Source organism: Myotis nattereri, assembly GCF_964212035.1.
Source record: "Myotis nattereri genome assembly, chromosome: 7".
NCBI lineage: Eukaryota > Metazoa > Chordata > Mammalia > Chiroptera > Vespertilionidae > Myotis > Myotis nattereri.
The window spans coordinates 64,149,662-64,171,757 of record NC_138082.1 but is presented as its reverse complement, the minus strand read 5'-3'; the positions used below and the strand labels follow the sequence as shown (position 1 = coordinate 64,171,757).

General features: G+C 45.3%; 1 protein-coding gene across 1 annotated transcript in view; it reads left to right on the top strand.

Annotated features, from left to right (window-relative positions):
* KIF5C (kinesin family member 5C) overlaps positions 1 to 22,096 on the top strand; it is a 148,239-nt gene that overhangs the window by 34,955 nt on the left and 91,188 nt on the right. Inside the window, exons 2-3 of the mRNA XM_081096406.1 lie at positions 13,864 to 13,954; positions 21,679 to 21,752. Of these exons, the coding sequence (XP_080952532.1) occupies positions 13,864 to 13,954; positions 21,679 to 21,752 (165 nt within the window). The remainder of the gene's footprint in view (positions 1 to 13,863; positions 13,955 to 21,678; positions 21,753 to 22,096) is intronic.

Here is a 22,096-nt window from a genome sequence, read left to right as displayed (position 1 = left end):
TAGAGGACTGGGGACAGTGGTGGAAAAGGTGGAGGGGGAGGAGGAGAAAGGCTCCCTCTTCAACATACATTGTTTAGGGTTTCCGGGGACATCCAGTTAGAGACTTTAATCAGGCAGTTGGTACCATGGGTTTGGGGCTCAGGGTTAGTGGTAGACCTGTGTGTGTCTTTGACACACAGCTATGGCTGAAACCAAAGGAGTGTTTGAGAGTACTGAAGAGGAAGGTGTGAAAGAGAAGAGGTAGGGTGAGAGAGCTGGGATGTTCTATATTAGGAGTTGGCTGTAATAACTAGTGGCAGGAAGGGAAAGAGGAGTCAAAAGAGGAAAGTCCTGAGCAGGATTGCAGCAGGAGTGCAGGGAGACAGCAGGTCAGTTTCAACAAGGTTGCTGGTGCCCAGTTCTAAATGCTTTGTAAGTTTTGAGGACATTGAAGCCAGTCACAGGTCCTAGATTTGAGGGCTAGGAGGCTCTGGAGCTCTTTAAGAAAGCAGCTGAAGGAAGGCAGAAATTAAGTGGTGGGATATAAGGGAGAGGAGTGAGGACGCAGAGGCAAGAGAAGACCAGGCTTCCAAGTGGTTCGACCAAAGGCAGAGATGGGGCAGTGGTTTGAGGGAGGACAAAGAAAAAAAATAGAAGATAACACAGGCTTCTTCTTCCTTTTCTTAAACCATGCTATGAAAGGGAGATGCTGGAAGGAAGCGTGGGATAAGAACTGAAGAACACAGGGCTCCCTTCTCAAGAAGAAGGTACCAGCAAGCAGTCCTCAGGTATCTCTGAGTGTGGGTGTCTATTAAACACTTACTCCCCTCGATCTTGGGCCAAAAGTGCTGGAATAATAGCTTTAAACAATTGCCTGCTGGCCCATCCTAGGCTGGTTGTAAAGGAGATGGCATTTGCTTTTTTTTAAAATATATTTTATTGATTTTTTACAGAGAGGAAGGGAGAGAGATAGAGAGCTAGAAACATCGATGAGAGAGAAACATCGATCAGCTGCCTCCTGCACATCTCCTACTGGGGATGTGCCCGCAACCCAGGTACATGCCCTTGACCGGAATCGAACCTGGGACCCTTCAGTCCGCAGGCCGATGCTCTATCCACTGAACCAAACCGGTTTCGGCAACATTTGCTTTTGATGCTCCCCTCCCCGCCTCACCCTGATGCTCCCTCTTGGCCTGGCGGGAACACCCCCTCCCCCCACTATCTACTCAGAAATGAACAATTGTTTTAAAATCTCTGTCCTGGCAAGAGACTAGAGAACTATTTCTGATCATAGCCTTCTGAAACGTTAGGAGAGGGGCAGAAGAGTATTGGGAGATTTTTGCTTTTTAAATTCCACCTATTTGTGGCCACCCAACTCTTCCAGTATCTTAAGCACTAAACAATAGGATGCCATATCCTCCAAATAAAATTAAAAGTCTTTTTTTCTGATTACAAAATTGTGGATGAATTTAGTAATACCAAATCTTTAAAGAATTTTTTTTTTGGTGGGCCCAGGTACTTCATCTGCCAGTGGGAAAGCCACCTCTGCCTCTATGGGTCAAACTTCTCTTCTCCTGGATGAGGACAGAGTTTCCTCGGACTGGGGTGTATGAAGCCCATCCATCCTAGATTTAGTGGCTGCGGAAGAGCTGTTTAGATTTGCATCAACTGCTCCCCTTTTATAGCGCTAATGCATCCTCATCGGATGGGGGAGCCACCTTTGTCACTAATCATGACATAGCTACCCCAGACTTAATGACCCTTGCTGGTTTTGGTTAATGTAATTACTCTATCTTGTGGGCCATCTTTTTCTGTAATTAATGGAAGCTCTTTTATCAGTAATATGTAGAAGCAAGTCATTGCACTCTGGGTTACACTGTGGCATGCTCTAAATGCAAATGTGTGGCATTCTTATACAACCTGTAGTTGAGGGCTAAAAATGTTCCTGGAGGGTCAGTGATAAGATGCAATATGGTGTCAGGTTCAAGGCTCAGCTGGGAACCAGGAATTCTGGATCTCTCGTTGCCTTTCAGCTCAAATCGTTGCCTTTCGCATGGCCATGAAGTTATTCTTCATTTCCAGGAAGAGAAGCTAATATTTCCTGCCCAGCCTCTCCAGTCCTGAGAAACAAATGGAGACAAGGGGCCTGAACTTACCATAAAAGCAAAATTGCTATTCAATATATGGGAAAATTATAATTTTAAAAGCTCTTTCTGCAGAATGAAAAAAGCCCCGGTATTTTTTCATTCTGTTTGTAGTAAATATTTGCAGCTTATCAGAAGCCTCTATATGTACCATACCTAGCCAAGTGAAGTTCTGGGCGAACATTTTTCTATTTCATTTTTTAACTAAAGAGAAGAGAACTTTTATATGTGTGATCATGTGGCTTCTGTGTTGGAGGTGCCACCTGAGTCTCTGTGGGACTGGGAGAGGCTTGCAGAGCGACAGGGTGCCTGGATGGCACAGAGCAGAGCCAGGGACGCTGCCACCGGACGACATGCCCCAGAAACAGGCTCAGTGTTGTCTGTGCTGAATAAGTCCTAGTTCTCCCTTCAGTGAAACAGCTTTTCAGCCTCCTCTCCAGTGAGGAAGGTTTGATTTTTTTTTCTTTCTTTTCAGCCTTGACTTGGCAGGAAACCAGATCTGCTGAAATCACATAGCAGCAATTTTCATTCATTTATCTAAATATGTAGCACACTGGGCTCAGTCCAGTTTACCTTCTCTTGTGCTGTGTGTGGTCAAGATACTATAGAAGCCACTCTTACGGGGAACAGCCAGAACCCGTGTGCTGCACATTATTGCAGCATAGAAAGAGCCAATCCTTCACTTTACAAAGAGGGGAAGGCCCAGAAAATATAGGTAAATAGGCATGTGAGGGGTGAGGCTCTGGATTTGAACCAGTTCCCCTGACTGTATGCATCCCTGTATCTAGGTAGATTAAGGTAAAGAGCAGTTCAAGGGCAAAGATGGGGGGGGGGGGAGTTCATTGTATTTTGATATGAGATGAAAATCATAAATAAATAAGAATCGTATTTTTGAAACACAGATTCCATTAATTTCTTTAACACTTCTGTCTTCATTTTGCCTATTAGCCAGGCAGTAATTCTGAATTTCTTCATTATCACTTGGGCGGGGTGCCTTCCCAGAGTGGTTTTTCATAGCTGTCTGCGGTCTTGACAGTGTTTGTGTGTCCCCACAGCAAGACTCTTGGCAGGAAGGAGAGAATTTTACCCTGGTTTCCTCCTGCACGGTTCATTCTTCTGTGCTGCTTTTGTCCATTCTTGAGACTGCAGAGGTTGGCATTGCCGTGGCAACACTGTAGGAGCCAATTGCTGCTTTATGGACGTCAGTTTCTCTCCTGGGAGCAGCCTTCGCTTTGGCCAGAACTGGCACCAGTGCCTTCCCTGGGGCACAGAGCCAGTGTGGGCAATGGGATGGGAATGTCTGGGTCCAGCTCTGGCTTAGCATTTAGACCCAGTCACAGAGTCATCCCAGCGCAGTTGGGGGCAGGCAGTGGAGTGGTGAGAAGATGGAGCTGGAGTGGAGGGTTCAGCTGATGGGAGGAAGCAGGCTGCTTGGCCACATAGGGTTTCCTTGTGCAGCTCCGTTTACAGATTGATGAACCTGGGAGAGGATGTCCCAGTGACAGGAAAGAGCTGGTGGTCACTGTCAGGTCTGGAGTGCTTCCGCACGGTGGGCTCGGGATTTGCTGGCCAGCTCCAGAGAAGTGGGAAGGTGGGTGTGGGGTAAATAGTTCTGAAAGGATAAGAAGAGAGGGCAGCTCTGTGACTGCTAAAATCTTGGAGGTGGGGAACGAAACAGTCAGCTAGTAAAGTTTCTGACACACTGGAGAGAGACAGTGAGTATGGATTCTCTTTCTCCCCTTAGCACCCAGCACCAGTTCATGCTGTCCTGCGTCTGATCTCTCAGGTGCTCCTCTGGCAGGTGTGAGTCCTCATCACCATCCGCAGACTGTTACCGAGCACCTACCCCACCTGTACGTTGTGCGCAGGCACTCTGGTAGGCCAGGGCCTTCAGCAGCCAGTAGCAATCCTATGTAATCTGGGCAGGTGGGGCCCCCTGGGCCCAAGGGTTGGCAAGTGACAAGCACCCTTTTATGAAGAAAAAGGTACCCTTTTCTCTAGGCCAGTGTCCCAAGCTCACAGCTTGTTAAATTTGAACAAGGATTTCAATTTTCACTCAGCCCCTTCTCTGGACATCAGCCAAATGTGATGGCTCCATAAGTGATTCAACAATCCGGAATCTCTTGGGACCTACTGAATGGAAGACTGAAAAACATGCCTCGGGTTTTGCCTTACTCTGGGCTTCCCAGAAGCAGATACTGAGACAGGGATTCAAGTGCAAGCTTCTTTGGGAGGTGGATCCAGGAAACACGGATGAAGGGTGAAGTGAGGCAGGAGAGCGAAGGAACCAAAGCGGGGCGGGACATCACACAGGTTACCGCCCCGAGCAATGGGAGTTTTTCCCCGGTGGGGAATTCTGGGAGCCAGAGTCACCCCTCCACTTCCACTCCTGGGTGAGGGAGCTAAAGTATTTCCCACAACTCCTATCAGTCATTGGTTGAGGACTGCCGGGTTGGTGCTGGGAGGTCCTGGCCACCTGTAGGCCATAGTCTGGGCTCCAGCAGCCAGCAGCCAGGCAAAGAGATGTGCCGGGGTCCAACAGGTGTTGGAGGTGGGGCCGGCCTGCGAAGAAATGGTGATGACTGAAAGGGTGTAATGATCAGGACCGGGGAAGCATCTATTTCGGGTTTGTAGTTGGTATTAACACAGAAGTTCCCAGGAAGCTCCGAAGCTGTAATAGCAAAGCTGGTGAGTCCTGTGGCCTATACGGACACAGCTCCTTGTATTTCTTGAACAAGCTTTTTGGCTGGATATAGATAGTTTATTTATTTTTAAAGCATGTATAGGATGGCCTTGGAGCCGACTAAGTTTTGCTCGGACCCTCAGAAATAAAATGGCTTTGTGCTCAGGGGAGCCCAGCTCATGAATCGCAGACCTGTGGGCCAGAAGATGCCTGAAGTGTGCTTTGGTACTTGGATGTTGTAAGGGCACCAGCATGCCAACCTTCTGAGCTGGTAGATTATAATACAAGTGCCTGGTATAAATCGGTCCAAATTTCTTACTGCAAAACAGTGCTGACCACATCTTGAGCATCTTCTGTGACACCAGGCACTGCCCAGGTCCTTCATTTGCATGAGCATATCTAATCCTCACAGGAGGCCTGCATTATGGATATTATTGGCTCAGTTTTACAGATGGAGAAGCAGCCTCTAAGAGATGGGAATGATACCCAAGTGCCTTTGAATTCATTTCTGCCTTTCTTGGGCAATACTCAGTATCGGTTACTGCAGTAAGGGGCACAGAAATCCTATCGGAAATCCCTTTTAAGTCCCCTCCTCCCGGTCCACTGTTCTCTTTCATAAAGCACATGAATGTGTATAACTTCTACTTTCCATAAGATGATTCTTTTCATTTTGGACCATTTTATAAATGTTGAGATAATAGCACAACAGTGTGTTAAAATGGTTGGAGACATCTCTGCATCCATAATGTGTATGTAAAAATACATTTTATGGTATATTAAATATCAATTTAAAAAACTTCTCCCAAGATGTAAGTCAGCATCACAAAGAAATACCACTGCATACCCCAATAGGATGGTCATAATAGAGAAGACAGACAGTAACAAGTGTTGACAAGGATGTGGAGGAATTGGAACCCTCATATACTGCTGGTGTCAACCTAAATTGGTACAGCCACTTTGGAAAACAATTTGTCAGTTCCTCAAAAAGTTAAACATAGAATTACCTTATGACCCCCAAATTCCAGTTCTAGATATAGGCCCGGAGAAATGACAACATGCATCCCCATAAAAAACTTTTATATGACTGCAGCATTCATAATAGCCCCAAAGTAGAAACAACCCAAATGTCCATCAGTTGATGAATGGATACATAATATGTGGTAAATACATACAATGGAATATTATTCAGTTATAAAAGGGAATGAAGTATTGATTCATGATACAATATGGATGAACTTTGAAAACATTATGCTAAGTGAAAGAAACCATTCACAAAAAACTATATATTATATAATTCAATTTATATGAACTGTCCAGTACAGGCAAATCTCTAAAGGCAAAAAGTAAATTAGGGCTGGGGGAATTGGGAGGATGGGGAGTCACTGTTTGTGGGTACAGAGTTTCTGTTTGGGGTGATGAAAATGCTCTGGAATTGGTGGTGACATTTGCTCAACCTTGTGAATATTCTGAAAACCACTGAATTGAACACTTTTATTAAAGGGGTGAAATTTCAATAAAGAAAACAAAACTTCTGGCAGGATATTTGTGTTGATAAAAAATGCGTATCAACATTAACCCAAGGACTTCTGCTTTTCAGTTAATGTTTTGGAAACTTTCTGTCAGCTTATTACCAAAAAGCCTTTCATGGTCTCTGAGTTTATCTTATTTAATTTCTTCTTGTGCAAACAAACATAATGCTTTACTGATGGAGTAACCTTGGACATCCTTGGAGTTCTTCAAGTCAAGACAAATCCATACAACTGTTAGGAAGGAAATGCATCTGTCTTTCTCTTTCTCTTTTAGGTAAAATAAATTTGGAGGTTGAAAACTTAGTTCCCCAAGTGAGACAAAGGTGCTATGTGGATGTAGGCAGGTCTTTGGCCCTGGGGTGTCTTGTTCTGGAGGACAGTTCTAGGTCTAATGCTTCAGGGAGGCAGATTTAGAACCAACACAAGGACACAGCTCTCTGATAATGAGATCTCGTTGAGTTTTGAGCACATTCACCATCACCTGTCAGGCCATGGAGATAGGCGTTGTGCATTGAGAGGAGGTTGGATGGACTGACCCTAAACTTCCTATTAACTCTAGAAGCTGGGGTTCTAATTGTTCAGCTGTACTACTCCAGTTCTCATAGCAATGACTTCATTCATTGAATGAATCAGTTATATATTTGGAAATAATTCAGAATTGATTGGGAGGAAAGCAGAAAAAAAAGACCGGAGACTTATGCTTGTTGTTTCCTTGATGTCTGGGGAGATTGCAACTGATTCTCAAGCCAGAACTTCTGGAAGCCCAGATAGGGAGTCAGGAGGTCGGGGTTCTAGGCACAGATTTGATAGCTACCTAATTGGCTGGGTGACTTTTTGAAAACCATCTACCCTCTCCAGATTTCGTTTGTTTATTTGTAAAGCATAATGTTGGTTTGGGATGGCCTTCAAGGACCTTTTGGCTCTGAAAAATTCTAGAATTTTTCTTAATAACTTCAACTTTCATCTGTCCATGAGTCTTTCATCTGTTGGCAGGAAGGCTTGCCATGTGCATAGCCGCCCTTTTTCTTGCCATCCTCGTCCTTCTTCCCTGAGGTTAAATTAAGCCCTGCTTTCCTCACTGGTTTCATGTCAGCACCACCTTCATCATGGCTAACACCTGCTTGATTGCTATACAGGCTAGTAGGGTGTCTGTCTTTTGTTACCTCATGAATCACTTGCTTTAATCTTTCATGTTAGCCTTAGCATCTGCTGTTCTGTGTGCCTCTTTTACAATCAATCATAAGCTACTTAGGAAAACAGCAGAGTTTAGAGAAGGAACACTTGAAACCAGAGCCTTAACGTTATTTCCCCAAAGTAACAGAACTGGTCATGTGACTGGGCCTTCGTTTTCCAGTTTGTGAAATGGGGGTGGTAATAGCTACCTCACGCCCTGGCCGGTCTGGCTCAGTGGATAGAGCGTCGGCCTGCAGACTCAAGGGTCCCGGGTTCGATTCCGGTCAAGGGCATGTGCCTTGGTTGCGGGCACGTCCCCAGTGGGGAGTGTGCAGGAGGCAGCTGATTGATGTTTCTCTCTCATCGATGTTTCTAACTCTCTATCCCTCTCCCTTCCTCTCTGTAAAAAATCAATAAAATATATATTTAAAAAAAAATAATAGCTACCTCACAGAGTTACTGTGAAAATTAAATTAAATTAAAACGTAAAAGAGTTTGGGCCCACAGTGGTTGGTGATGGTGTTGGCGGACAGGTGGTGGTTAGAATAGGCTGAAAGAGCTTTCAGGAATGAAGTCACGTTAACACCTGGGCAGAGAGTTAACGATTATTCTCAGTAGTCAGTTCCTCTTCCTAATACTCCACAGGGTCTAAAGATAATTCCACAGAGTGAGTCTAAATCTTGCTGTGGAAATTTAAGGCTCTTTTTTTCTGTTTCTTTCTTAATAAAGATAGAAGTAAAGTCATTTAAATCATTGGCCACTTTTGGCCACAACCCTTGGTTGGTCTTAGAGATTGTTGTTAGGTTGCATCTTGATGATCTCTTCCTGGTGATAACTACTTTCCGCTTCCTCAACACCCCCCTGGTGCCCATCTTCTGAACCTTTAAGTGGGTCTTCTGCTTTCCTCCATCTCCCAGAGTAACCTTCCGTCCTGGCGGGGGAACAGTTGTTGGCTAACAGGTCAAATGTATTAATAGACAGGCCATATGGTTCACAGACAGTTTGCTCTCAACAGCCCTGGTAGGAATTCTGGTGGTTTGATTTTTTAAAAAAAATTTTAACTATAAAAATGTGAGAACCATCTGCTGTTAGTTTTTGTATGTGGTAAGTCCTTAGTTGCTCTGTTACTAGCAGTTCCCACTGCTCCACGTGGAGGCCTCCATGGCAAAGCTGGCTTACTGTGTTTTCCGTCGTGAAGTGTGTGTCCTATCCAGGTACCCTTCATAAACTGCAGCAAGTTTGCCTACATGTAATTAGGTCTTGGGATTTATGTAGCTTGTCTTAGCTGGTAAAATGCTTTAATTGTAGTGGTTCATTTGATTGGTTGGGAATAGGTCACATACTAATTGGAGCAAACCAAGTAGGGTAATGCGATAGAGAGTGATGCCAGGGTGGTGTGGGCTGCTTTAGTTAGGATCATGGAAGCTGAAAAGGAAGAGAAAATTGGAGTTGAGATCTGAAGGGTGATGAAGAGCAGCCAAGTGAAGATCTGCAGTTTGAGGATGCTAAGGGAAAGGGAGAGGTAAGAGCAAGGTTTCTGAACCAAGGACTGCTCAAGGTACAGGAGGAAGTCCAGTGAGATGGAGGAGCATGCAGGAGCTGAGGGTGAAGAGGGACTAGTTCAGTGGTTCTCAACCTTCTGGCCCTTTAAATACAGTTCCTCATGTTGTGACCCAACCATAAAATTATTTTCGTTGCTACTTCATAACTGTAATGTTGCTACTGTTACGAATCGTAATGTAAATATCTGATATGCAGGATGGTCTTAGGCGACCCCTGTGAAAGGGTCGTTCGATTGCCAAAGGGGTCGCGACCCACAGGTTGAGAACCGCTGGTCTAGTTAGTATAACAGGAGCCACCTGAGCTTTTTAAGGGAGGAGATACTGTCATCTGACTTATAGGTTTAGCGAGGTCATTCTGACAACTCAGTGGGAATTGGATTGTCAGGAGCAAGGATGGAGGCAGGAAGACCAGTGAGGAGGCTGTAGCTATTGTCCAGACGAGAAACAATGGTGGCTTGGACTAAGGGTGTGTGGTATAGATGGTGAGATGTGATAGAATTTGGGATATATTGTAGATGTGGGACCTGTGGAACATACTGAATGATTTTAGTCTGAGTAACTGGGTGATTCGTGGTGCAGTTCTTATTCAGATGTGGAGGGCTTGCTGGTTCCTTTTTAAGTTTGATATGGCCAATGGACATCCAAGTGAAATATGTCTAGCAGGCGATTGAGTGCTTGAATCTGGAGCTTAGATGGATATGAAGGCTGAAATGTTAGTTTAAGTTACATGAAGGTCAACAAAGTAGACAACAGGAGGCTGAGTGTAGGACACACCATTAGCTAGAAGTTGGAAGGAGATACCAGCAAAGGACTCTGAGAGAGAGTAGCCAGAGAGGTCGGAGAGAGCCCGTGCTGAATAGGCGGCTGGAATGGAGTGTTTACTCATCATTCAGTGTCAAGTGTTAGCACCCAGCATTTGTATGCAAATGTCATTCCAAAGATTATTTCCTCGCTACAAACTTAGTGACACCCAGAGCTAGCAAGCCCTACGCCTGCCCACAGAGACCCTCAGCCACAGTGGAGTCAGACATGGGTCTTGTCGGTCAGAATCTGTGAGACTTTTAGACTGTTACCAAAGAGTGATCAGATTTTTGCTGCTCTTGTTTAATGGCAGTTCTCTATACAGCTGGCATGGCTATACCACAAATCAGTTCTTTGAAAATAAACATTCACTAAATTCTAATCCCAAGACTTTAAGATTCATCTAAAATAAAAGCATGTAGCCAACTTGGTGCACACACGAAAGGACACATAAAAATTTGTATATTTTTAACTACTTCATGTGCTAATCCTGGCAAGATAAGTCTCATAATAAACTATTTTCTAAATTTTATCTTTTCTTGATGGCAGCTTCTGTTGGGAGTTAATTTCAGTTCATGGAAGATTGTCATACTATCTATTTTTTACTTGAGAAATGACATCTAAGTGAGTAGAGATTTCTTGCCGTCTACCTCTCTTATAATGAAAGTATAATGCACACCAGTACACTTTTTAAGTCTAAGGACAATATTGGGGAGTCCTTTTTGTACCATATACTGTTATGTAATAGGTCATTTTCTCCTGCTGTATTCTGTGTGTTTTCTCTAAAGCCCAAAGCAGAGTCATGCTGTAAACAAGATGGTTTATTTGCTGATTGTCATCAGGTCTGGAGAAATAGTGGATTTGTTTTAAACTAAGCACAGCTGCACTTCCTTTCCAGAAGGTTCCATGGATGACAAATTCTTAGGTGAACTCTGTGAGTGTTTCATTCTCACCTTCTGCTCCCCTGACATGTAGTTGAATTTTACAAATAGATAAAGCTAATGAGAACGCGGTGGGCAGAGAGTTGGCAATAGATTGTGGCGAGGAATAGTTTCTTGTTTATTCAACCAAGTACTGATTGAATGCAAATTCCTGGGAACAGAATACCAGAAAATGATCCCTTTTCATAATCTATATATATATGAAAGCCTAAGCAACCGTTCGACCAGTAACTATGATGTGCACTGACCACCAGGGGGCAGACGCTTAACCCACAGGCATGGAAACATGGAACAGACTCATGAATCTCAGAGGGAAGGGAAAAGGGGGGAGGGCGGGAAGAGATTAACCAAAGATCTTGTATGAACACTAGAGGCCTGGTATGCATGCGGAGGGTGGGGGAGACCGCAGGAGGTTGGCTGGCGGGGGTGGGCGGAGGAGGGACCGTGGGACGTTGGCCACTGGCCCCCAAGGAGGGAGCTGGCCCTCAGCCCCTGTGGGAAAGGGCCGTGTCCACTGTCACCCACCCCCAGTTCCCTGTCCCAGTCTAGGCCTGAAGGCCCCAGTGGGGTCGGGAGAGGAGGCGATGGTTGCCAGGCCGAGTGCAGAAGGAACGAATGCTGGACACTGCTGTCAGAACCCTGCCACCACGTGGTTCCCCTCCTCACTCCCTTCTCCTTCCCTCGCCACTGCGGTGGGTGGGCGGGCGGGCGGGCGGGCGGGCGGGCGGTCGGCCCCCAGGGAAGGGAGAGGAGGATTCGGTTTCCCTTCTCACCCCCCTCCTCCTTCACCACCACAACCACGGCAGGCAGGCAGGCAGGCAGCCCCCAGGGAAGAGAGAGAAGGGGGCAGTTCCCCATCTCCTCCCTCCCTTCCCTTGTCGCCACCACCACTTTGGCGGGTGGGCAGCCTCTGGGGAAGGGAAAGGATGGGAGTAAGACAAACCCTTGTGTCGAGGGCTGACTTTCGATAGTTTTCAGCAAGGGAGCTGCTTTGCTACAGACGAAACCCCAACCCAGAGCAGGTCTCTACGAATGGTTTAGCAGCAGGGGCCAATGGGGGCTGGCCGACCAGGAGGAGGGGCTGTGGGAGGTTGGCTGTGGCAGTGCACTGACCACCAAGGGGCTGCTCCTGCATTGATCGTCTGCCCCCTGGTGGTCAGTGCATGTCATAGTGACTGATTGACATGTCGTTTGGTTGTAACGGTCGCTTAGGCTTTTATTTATATAGAGGCCCTGTGTATGGACTTGTGCACCGGTGGGGTCCCTCGCCCTGGCCTCTAGTTTTAACATAATAACTCCAGCTGCTTTGTATAAAAACAGCAGGAATTATTTGATGGCACCTTGAAATTCTTCATTTTTAAAAAAATATATCTTTATTGATTTCAGAGAGGAAGGTAGAGGGAAAGAGAGATAGAAACATCAATGATGAGAAAAAATCATTGATTGGCTGCCTCCTTCACATCCCCGCCTGGGGATCAAGCCCACAACCCAGGCATGTGCCATTGACTGAAATCGAACCTGGGACCCTTCAGTCAGCAGGCTGATGCTCTATCCACTAAGCCAAACCAGGTAGGGCGAAATTCTTCATTTTTTTCTCCAGTTTGAAATAAGTTACTTCAAACTGGAAGTAGCTTATTTTCCTGGTTGGCTCAATCCTATTTTCTAAGACTATAGCTAAAGCATAACGCCAAAAGCCTAGGCCCTTACCTGCCCTTGTCATAAATAAGTAAAATGCTAAGCCAGTCTGACAGCTGTGTGCTTAGTTTTGCGTGAAGGTTATAGGATGTAACAAGCCTTGTCCCTGGTCCCTCAGGAGCAGTTATCTTTCTGAGGTGTCAGACTTGTCCTTGGGTGTTCCTAGTTTCCAGAACCATGTGTAGGAGGCAGAGGGTGTGAGTGTGGTGTGGGGGAGGATGGCTCTGGGTGCTCGTCTTACCTCCTTTTCTGCCCTTCCCTCTGCCACCTGGGGAAAGTAAAGTTGAAGGGCCACCTGGTGGATCAGGCTGTGGGCAGCATTGGTGCAGAAAAGGCTGTGTCTGTCTTACCCACCTCCTGCCCTAGTGCCCAGCACGGTGCCTGGCATGTAAATGACAAGAATTCCTGTTGAACGTAGAGTGATTGGGTGGCAGGGCTCATATAGTGCCAAGCAGTGCTTCTCCCCTTCCCCTCACAGTTACCTCCTTGAATCGCACACAGTCCAGAGTCAGACCAAATCCCAAGACCCCACACCTGGGAAACCACTTGGTCAACTGTAAGGGTGGCTTCCTTTGTCTCCGGAGCCTCTACCCAGTTAAGGCACGATTTAGGCGTGTGGTGAAAACATTAGAGTTCTTTGGGACACAAAGCAGTGATGTCTTGCTAAGAAGAGCAGCTTCTTAGATCTGGTCATGTCCTCTTCCCATTGGGTGAAATCCAAGCCCATCATCTTGGCTGGCAGTGCCCTGCAGGCACTGGGTCCAGCTTTCCTGTACCTGCCACCCTCCTGCTCCTCCAGCACACCAGGCCCTCCTGCTTGCTCCGCCCTCTGTCTGGAATGTTCTTCCATAGCTCTTCACTTGCTGCAGTCTTTCTGATCCATTAAAGGTCTGCTTAACAGGCACTTCTCAGTGAGGCCTTCTGTGCCTTCTCTGTCATCCCTTTTGTCCCACACTTAGGCATTTTGCATTTTCCCGTGTGCTTGCTTGCTTGCGTACTAGTTGTCTGCCACACCCGATAGAGTGCTTTACACGGGCAGGGCTGTTTTCTGGGCAGCATCTAGTCTAGTGCCTGGTTCAGCGTAAGGTCTCAATAAACCAATATTAGTTCAAACGAGTGAGTGACGTGTCAACATCCTTTTTGTCAGAAAAAGTATTTCAAGTAAAAAAACACACCTTTTCTTCTCTCAGATTCATAACATTGAACATATATTCCTTAGTCTTGGGAAAGAACTGCCTTAAAGATTAGGGTCAGTGACTTAGTGTCCATTGTCTATACTAATATTAGTGCTTTTATTCCTAAACTTTTAATGTATTTTCTCCCCTCCTTTTTTTTTCTTTTGTCTTTCCTTTTTAGCAAGGGAAACCATATGTCTTCGACAGAGTGCTGCCTCCCAGCACGACCCAAGAGCAGGTTTACAGTGCGTGTGCAAAGCAAATTGTCAAAGGTAAGCACTCTTCCTTTATTTCCTCCTGGGCCTTTCAGCGTAATTGCAAACACTAAGTGATATTTGCAGCTTAAGGATCAATGTGCTTTGACTGTAAGCAGAGGCCTGCTGATTGGGCACACCGAATTACAGCCCGCGGTCTGGTCCTGATTTGCTGGGGATGTCATGCAAGTTATTTAACCTCCAGACACCCCCTTTTCGAGGAGATTTCTTTATTTCTTCTGCCACCTTTCTGGCGGAGCTATTTTATCACTTAGAAGCTTCCAAGCTAGGTGAGCTAGGACCACACTTTTTTTCCTAATGGCTTTAAAATACTGCTGCAGGTGGGGGAGTTCTGTTTTCCTTCCAAGGAGAAATATATATATTCCTGATGCTCCAATTGTACATTTTCGGTTAATCTATTTTGTGCATCGGTCTCTTCCGAAAGAAGCCTTAAATGTGGAAAATTCTTGAGCATCAAAGAATTTTTTCCAGCATCATAAAATCACATTACCTTGCTGGTTATTGAGCTGTTTTTGCTATTCAGCATTCCTTAATTATACTTTCCTCTAACCCACTTTCAGTCATTTCACTCCGATCCCGGCATTGGTTCCTCCAGATAAGCAGCCTGAAGCCTACATTTGTGTCCTGGAGATCTGTCCTTTTCTCTGGGACTGGCCTTGGCCCTGAGTGATTTGTGTCACAATAACAGCAGGGAGATGAAGCATTTACAAGCTGCCCTCCCTCACCCTGTCCAATCGGGGGCAGGTTGGAGCCTGCCTTGCAGAGCTCACCATCCGCACTGAGCTGAGGGGCGTCTCCTGCTGCTTGCTTTTCATCATTAAATCCTTGCTTTCAAATTTGAATGCTTTGGCATTTGTGCTTTCAGATGTCTTGATGCTGCCACCTTTATAGGTAGCTCTGGATTTAAAGAGCAAAAAATAAAAACAAAGTAAGAAAAAAATACCTTGTCATGTTAGATCTTATTTTTAGCAGCAGAGATGACTAACCTAATACTTTGAACTCATGAAAATCAGCCCTGGGTACATCTGTTAGATTAATTCTGACCCTGGAAACCTGCGTGGGAGCCTGTCGGTATGTAATGTTCCTTGCTGAGGTGTATGGTTATTCACGTTCCTTTTGCAAACATCAATTAATTTTAAAGGTCTTCACAGTAACATTTTTAGAGAAAACTAAAAGGAAAAAATATGCCTGAATTTGAGCTCTCTTTGAATTAATAGTATGGGCCTATACTGGTGGTAATTTTCGTCTTCTCTTTACTTCTACTCCTTTGCTTCTCTTTCTATCTAAACATGTTTTTTGGAGCACATAGTTCTAGTTTGTCCCTAGTCAGCCTTCCTTTCCCTCTATTATTGCACTTGTTCGTGTCTTTCTTAAAGTATATTTAATCACATATGAGCTGGATTTTTCTTCTTTTTCTCTCCCCTTCATTATCAGAACCAAATAGTATTTACCACATGCTGTGCTAAGCATGAAGGCCATCTAAATACATCCCCACCCTCTCTAAGATGACATCGGAATTAGAGATAAACTCCATTGAAAAGAAATCCTGTGATTAACAAACAGCAATAATAATTTTTAAGTCTTTATTTACTCGAGAAGCTTGTGTCCCTTTCAGTGTTTGGATTTTTCTACAGTATGAAATGTTAGAAATAGCCTGGGGAGCTCTTGAAGATGTGACCTAACTATGGATAATTTGAAATCCAATATATGGTGAGCCACAAAGAAAATCATTTAGAATAAAATTAGGCCTTGATATGATATAATAAACACATTTTTCAAGCACCATAAATATTACATAAACATAGTAATTTTGTAACAAGAAAGAGTACCTTAGTCTCCCTTGAAAGGAAATGAAGAGGGGAGTGATGAAGACCTGATTTAACTTTTTTAACCCCCACTGAGGCTAACATGAGGGGAAGTAGTTCTGCATCAGCAAGCTCAAACATAGATATGTAGGAAAGAATTCCTTGGCTTAGATAGCAGTCACAGCTGAGGTAGCTCTTGCAATGACAAGCCTATTTAAATCAGGAAAGGGAGGTGGTGTGTGGGGGCCTTTTTCTAAGAATTAAATCAGATGACTGTGAAGGTCACCATAGTCTCTGATTCATGATAAGGCGGTGGAGCTTTCCTTTCAAGTCTGTCTAAACTCTAAACCCTTAATATTTTGAGATCAAGAAGACTCCTTTTAACTGGCAACTCTATGCTCTCTCGGATTTTCTCATTCCCTTCAACTTCACTGGGCTTTTAAGTGTTTCAAACATTTGATTCTAGAGTCCTGGCATCTCCCACACTCTCATCTTTGTCTGGAGTGTGCTTTTCAAAATGTTGTCTGAGAGAATATGTGGAATTTGCTTCTAGAAGAGGTTATAGGGTTTGTGACTACCAGTCTGGTATATAGGAAGGTTCCCATAAATACCGAGAAATTAAAAACTATGGTTAGTGGGTACTATTGTTGAAGTAGAGTATCTATGTCCCAGCCTCCAGAAGTCACTCAGGGCATTTGCCTTTCAAATTATGCAGGCCCATAAGGAGCATTTAAATTTTTTTTATTTGATTGATTTTTAGAGAGGAAGGGGGAGAGAAGGGAGAGAAGGGAGGGAGGGAGGGAGAGAGAGAGAGAGAGAGAGATTGATTTGCTCCACCTATTTATGCATTCATTGGTGGATTATTGTGTGTGCTCTGTCCGGGGATCAAACCACAAACTTGGGATATCCAGACAATGCTCTAATCAACTGAGCTAAGCTATCAGGCCAGGGCAAATGAGCATTTAATAATAATAATTTTATGAGTTGTTCCTTTCTAGATGTAGACTCTCCAGTGCTGGAGAAGGTGGTTTTCTAGATCTAGTTTCTTTAAACTTCATTCATTTGGTTGTTTCTTTCACCCATTCCTTATGCAAGTGCTGCATATTAAATATCCACCATGTGGTAGATACTGCTAGGGACTGGAGTAACAAAGATATGTAAGACTCTGCAAGAAGTTTTGAGTAAAAGGAAACAGATGCAGCCATAATCATCATTCACATGGGTATTATGAGTTTTAAGGTGGGTGTATGGAAATGCTATGGGAACACAGAAGAAAGTCACTGGATACCGATTTTGATGGGCATGGAAGGGAATTGGAGAATTAAGGAAGGCTTCTCGGACAGGTTGGGTCTCTAGGACAGGAGAAAGGCTATATAAGCAGGGGGAATAGCAACAGCATAAAGACACAAATTATATGGCATGTTGGGCCACTTAGAGTGGAACAGGGTGCAGGGGGATGAGACTTTAAAAAAAAAGTTTGGCAGGATCAGAGTTTGGTTGAAATTGGTGGGCTTTATCCTGTAGGCAATATAGACCCATAAAGAATTTCAGCTTAGAATATTTTCAGGTCTAGTTTACTATTATGTTATATATGACTCTTAAGGAGATATATTTACTTCTCTACTGTTATCTATCAGGCACCCTCTATGCACTTTACATATGTTACTGTATTTTAAATCTTAACAGGCCTATGGGTTGTAAGCATTATTTTCCCCATTGTACCAAAGAGGAATTTGAGGTGAAGCAATTGGGCCAAGTCAGTTAAGGGGTAGTGAGGCTGGGACTTGAGCCTGAGTTTGTCTACTTAATTGGATTTTTCTGCACTGTCCTCCTCACACTTTTCTGGCAGGTCTATAAGGAGCATTTAAATTTTTTTATTTGATTGGTTTTTAGAGAGGAAGGGGGAGAGGAGAGAGAGAGAGAGAGAGAGAGAGAGAGAGAGAGAGAGAGAGAGAGAGAGATTTGCTCTACCTATTTATGCATTCATTGGTTGATTATTGTATGTGCTCTGTCCAGGGATCGAACCACAAACTTGGGGTATCCAGACAATGCTCTAATCAACTGAGCTAAGCTATCAGGCCAGGGCAAATGAGCATTTAATAATAATAATTTTATGAGTTGTTCCTTTCTATCAGCCATATGGACAGTTAACCCAGGCATTGAAATAAGATAGGGACAGGAATGGGGGTGGGAGGAAGGCAGAGGAGAGAGAATAGAGATTGCAGTTCTAGAACCTCCAGATGGCCCTGCCTGTCTGCCAATAATGCATTTCAGCTCTGAAGGTGCCGTAGGCCCTCACCTGGGTACAGTGTCGGCCCCGCAGACTGGCTGTTAGCCCAGCATTCTGGTTGGCCCTGGCATTCAGCACGATTACCTCTACATTCTCTGCACATGGGCTACTTGTGTGTTCTTTGGTTGACTGGAGAGAGCCTTAGGGTTCCAAGCTGGGATGACTTGTGTGTCAGCCACTATTGCGAGAGACCCTGGTGCCCCTGACAGGCCATTTCACCTGGAAAGCTGGGGGGAGGCCACGGCAGCCTCCTCAGGAACATTGATGTTTATGAGTAGGTAGAGGGATGCCCTCCCCAAATTCTTACCTGACAGTCGAACTAGCTCTTCTGCTCCAGCAAGGCCTGGGCTCAGAATTAACAAAACTAGGACAGAAAACTTGGCTTTTGAGGCTGCAGGAAGAGGCAACAAGTATTTTCAAGTGTCCCATCCCCATCCTCCCTCCTCCTGGGAGAGGAGAAGGCCCTTCCCGCCTGCAGTGGACTCTCTCTGGGGTTTGCTTGCCCCCAGATGGACGTGTACTGTATTTGTGGGGTGCCGCCGACTGGGTGGTGTGAGCTGAGATCACATCACGCCAGACCCGGTCATAAAGAAAGGTTCTGTCTGGCTGAGCTGGTTCCCCACGCTGTGGCTTTTGTCACGGTAGCGACTCTGAAACAAATGCTTTCCTCTGGCCCAGGAACTGTCACTCAACGTGATGAAAGTGCCTTTTGTGGACTGTTGCTGCTAGAGGCGGTGGGGTGGCTGTGTGGCTCCGTGTGGCGCTCGCACAGGCCTGCTAGCTCTTTCTTTGGTGGTTCTCCGGCTCCCTCCATCTCCTGTCATCTCAGTGGTCCATCCCCAAATGCATTGTTTGTGCTGCACCCCCCCTCCCCCACCCCTCCACCACCTCTCCTTTCCACGTAGAGGAAATAACCACTCATAGCGTAAGCAAAGAAACGAACAATGCTCCCTCCCCAACGCAGAGTTTGGGAGAAAATAGAGAACACTGGGTTCAGAGAGCCTTTTCTTTTCTTTTTAGATTACCTTCTAATTCAGAATTGAATTGATAGAGGGCAGCCATCACTCCGTTCAACCTTGAGCACTAGACGTAGTTTCTTCAACAATGAATTTATTGTAACATGATTGTAAAGACTTTAAAGGCCAAGTGGAGTTTGTTCTAATGGGGTTTTATTTGTTCTCTTTTTCCTAAAAAAAAATAAAAATAAAAGTAATTGCGCTCAGTGTTGAAACAGCAGCAGCAAGCAATCAGGGTTCTCTACGTATATAGCTCCATGTGCTCCTCAGCTCCTCACTCCACAAGTTCACATACGTGTCCCAGTTCTTACCCTGCAGGCCTTCGGTGAGCCACAGCTGCCTAGGGTCAGTGGGACTGCATTCTGCTGAGCGTGAGGGGGATTCAGAGAGGCGGGCTGGGCTGGGCTCTGGGAGGCCTATTCAGATGTCCCGGCCCCATTGCTTTTCTGCAGAGGACAAGGCCTGCGCAGGTTTTCTCCTGTCAGGGCTCGGGCTCTGAGGTGAGTTTTCTTTAGGGTGTGGCAGGTTGCTCAGAGCCACCTCCTGGGAACATGGGCACTTGTAGGGTGGCCAGTGGCCCGATCCCGGGAGCAGAGACAGCTGGACCCTTGGCCTGGCTCCCTTAGCCCTGATCTAACGCCTGGGCTAATGGGTCCCAGGGTGCTTCCTACACGGGGCTTAAGCTAAGGAAGCCCTTTCAGTCTGGGGGGAGATGTTTAATTTCTATGAAATAGAAGCTGTAGTGCGGTGATAAGGGCTAGAATTCTGGTTGCCTGGAGGTGTTTGTGCCATGAATATAGAATTTTAAAAGTACAGCCGAAGGAGCACGCTCTCCCTCCCCGGAGCACACCCACGCCTTTCCCTGCCTCCCATTCTTCCCCCAGAGGCACACCCTAAGCTCCGGGACCCCACAAGGCGTGCAGCCAGGGGAGCAGCGGGCAGCGTCTGTTAGTCCTGGGCTTATCCCTGAAGCTGCTTTTCTTCTCTGACTCCCCAGGGAGATGACAGCAGCCCGGCCTTGACTCATTTTTTTCCCAGGTTTCCAGAGACAAAGCAGCCCCACCTCGGCTCTCCTGTCACTTCTTCTATCCGAGGCCTTCCTTGTTTCACTGTCCCGAGCTTTAATAAATGCAATCTCAAAAAAAAAAAGTAAATGAAAGCACAGCCGAAACGTGGTACCTTTTTCCTGGGTCTTTCAAAGCTTATCACATCCATGTACGTGTAGAGACTCTCTGCTCTGTTTTCAGCCCTGAGGAATCTTTTCTCTGAAAAAGTTGGCGTTTTCGTGAAAACTGAAGCTTGAACCTCCAACCCTTCCATCTTTTTCAAGTTTTTGCTTTCCCTGTTACCAGGGAAACCATTACCAGAAGTCTGATACGTGTGAACATTCTCTCAATATAGCTTGACGCAAACTCTTGAGGCTGCTGCTAGGATTTAAAAAAATCCTGCCACTTAATTTTCCTTTCTTGAGTTTCCTAAAGGACATCCCACTTTCTTTTTTGGCTTCAGACTTTAGTAACCTTAGATCAGTAAAATGTATATTAAATATTTTTTAGGAAATCCAACCAAACAACAAAACCAACTGGCATCACACAATTCAGAGAGACCCACCCACCAACCAAACACACCTGATCGGGACCTGAACGAGATGGAGCTGATTGCCTGGCTCCGGGCCCTGAAAGAGGACAGCTGGGTGTGGGGTCCTCCCCCTGCACCATCCCTTGGGGAAGGAAGGCTCCTCCCGTATGTAGAGAGGGTGGTCAGGATATTAATTATGCACCATCCCCTTCCCATGAGGTTCATGTGGATGACGGAGGGTCGAGGGAAACAAGCACACAATGTATTTTGATTACCTCTGCTGCTTTGAAAGAATTCCCACAGATAATCTTCAGTGCATCACACCCTCCCCATCCCCATGGGAGCGGCTGCCCTGTGCGGGTGCCCAGTGTGCTCACAGTGCGTTAAAGAAACCCTGGTGCTGATGGGTTCAGTCGCTAAAAACAGAGGCATTAACTTTGAGTCAGGGCCTTGGTGGCGTCTGGGCTGATTGGATTGTTGCTGTTGGCTCAGTTTGCGAGCGGAGCCCTGCCCCACAGCTCTGGACCAGCTGCCTCTGAAGGGGCTCTGGTGTGTCTCCACAAGAAACCTCCCCAAGGAGCCCTCCTGGGCCAGGGTTCAAACCAACCCAAATCAGACCTTCAGGAAAGAAATTCTATTCTGTACCTCACTCCAGAGACGCAGGGCACGGATAATGGTTCTTCCCCTGGCAAATCTCAAGAGATCAACTTAGAAAAGAAAACTGCCTTTCTACTAAAAGGAAAGTATAAGCTCCATATCTGTTGTAATTTTGATGTTGCTGGGAGAAGTGTGTCTGCCTCCTTTTACACTAACAAGTTCTGTAGGAATGTGAGTCCATTCCTCTTTGTTTGTGGAGCAGGAGAGGCTCTCATTTCTGCCTTTTTCCTCACAATTCTACTTAAAATTTTAGCAAATGGAGTTGAAATATCAATTGTGTGAAAAATGAGATGGGCCATTTGGAAAATGAAACTTAAAAATATGCATATGATCAAAGTAATGGGTTAACTTCATTTGATTTTTTCTTGCTTGCAGATGTCCTGGAAGGTTACAATGGGACAATCTTTGCTTACGGACAGACTTCATCAGGAAAAACGCATACCATGGAGGTAAGATTGCAGCGAGCTGCGATGTCAGGCTCTGAGACTGAACAGAACTTGAGGTGCATGTGGTTTTTTACTGGGCAATAGAGTTGGTTATGGGATGGTTATGTTTAGCCAGTTTATGGTATTTTTAAGAGTTTAAAAATAATGGTGAGTAATAAAATCTCAGGAGTTGAGTATTTAAAAAAATTCTTTGTTAATAGCTCTGTCAAAATAATAATAATAAATTTTATTAAAAATAATCATCAACAGGCTAAACAGTGGTGTGAGTATCCGTATGGGCTGGAGCTCCGTCTAACAGAAAATCTCTTGTGAAAATCATTTACCCAAAGGAGGACCCCTGGGGAGGC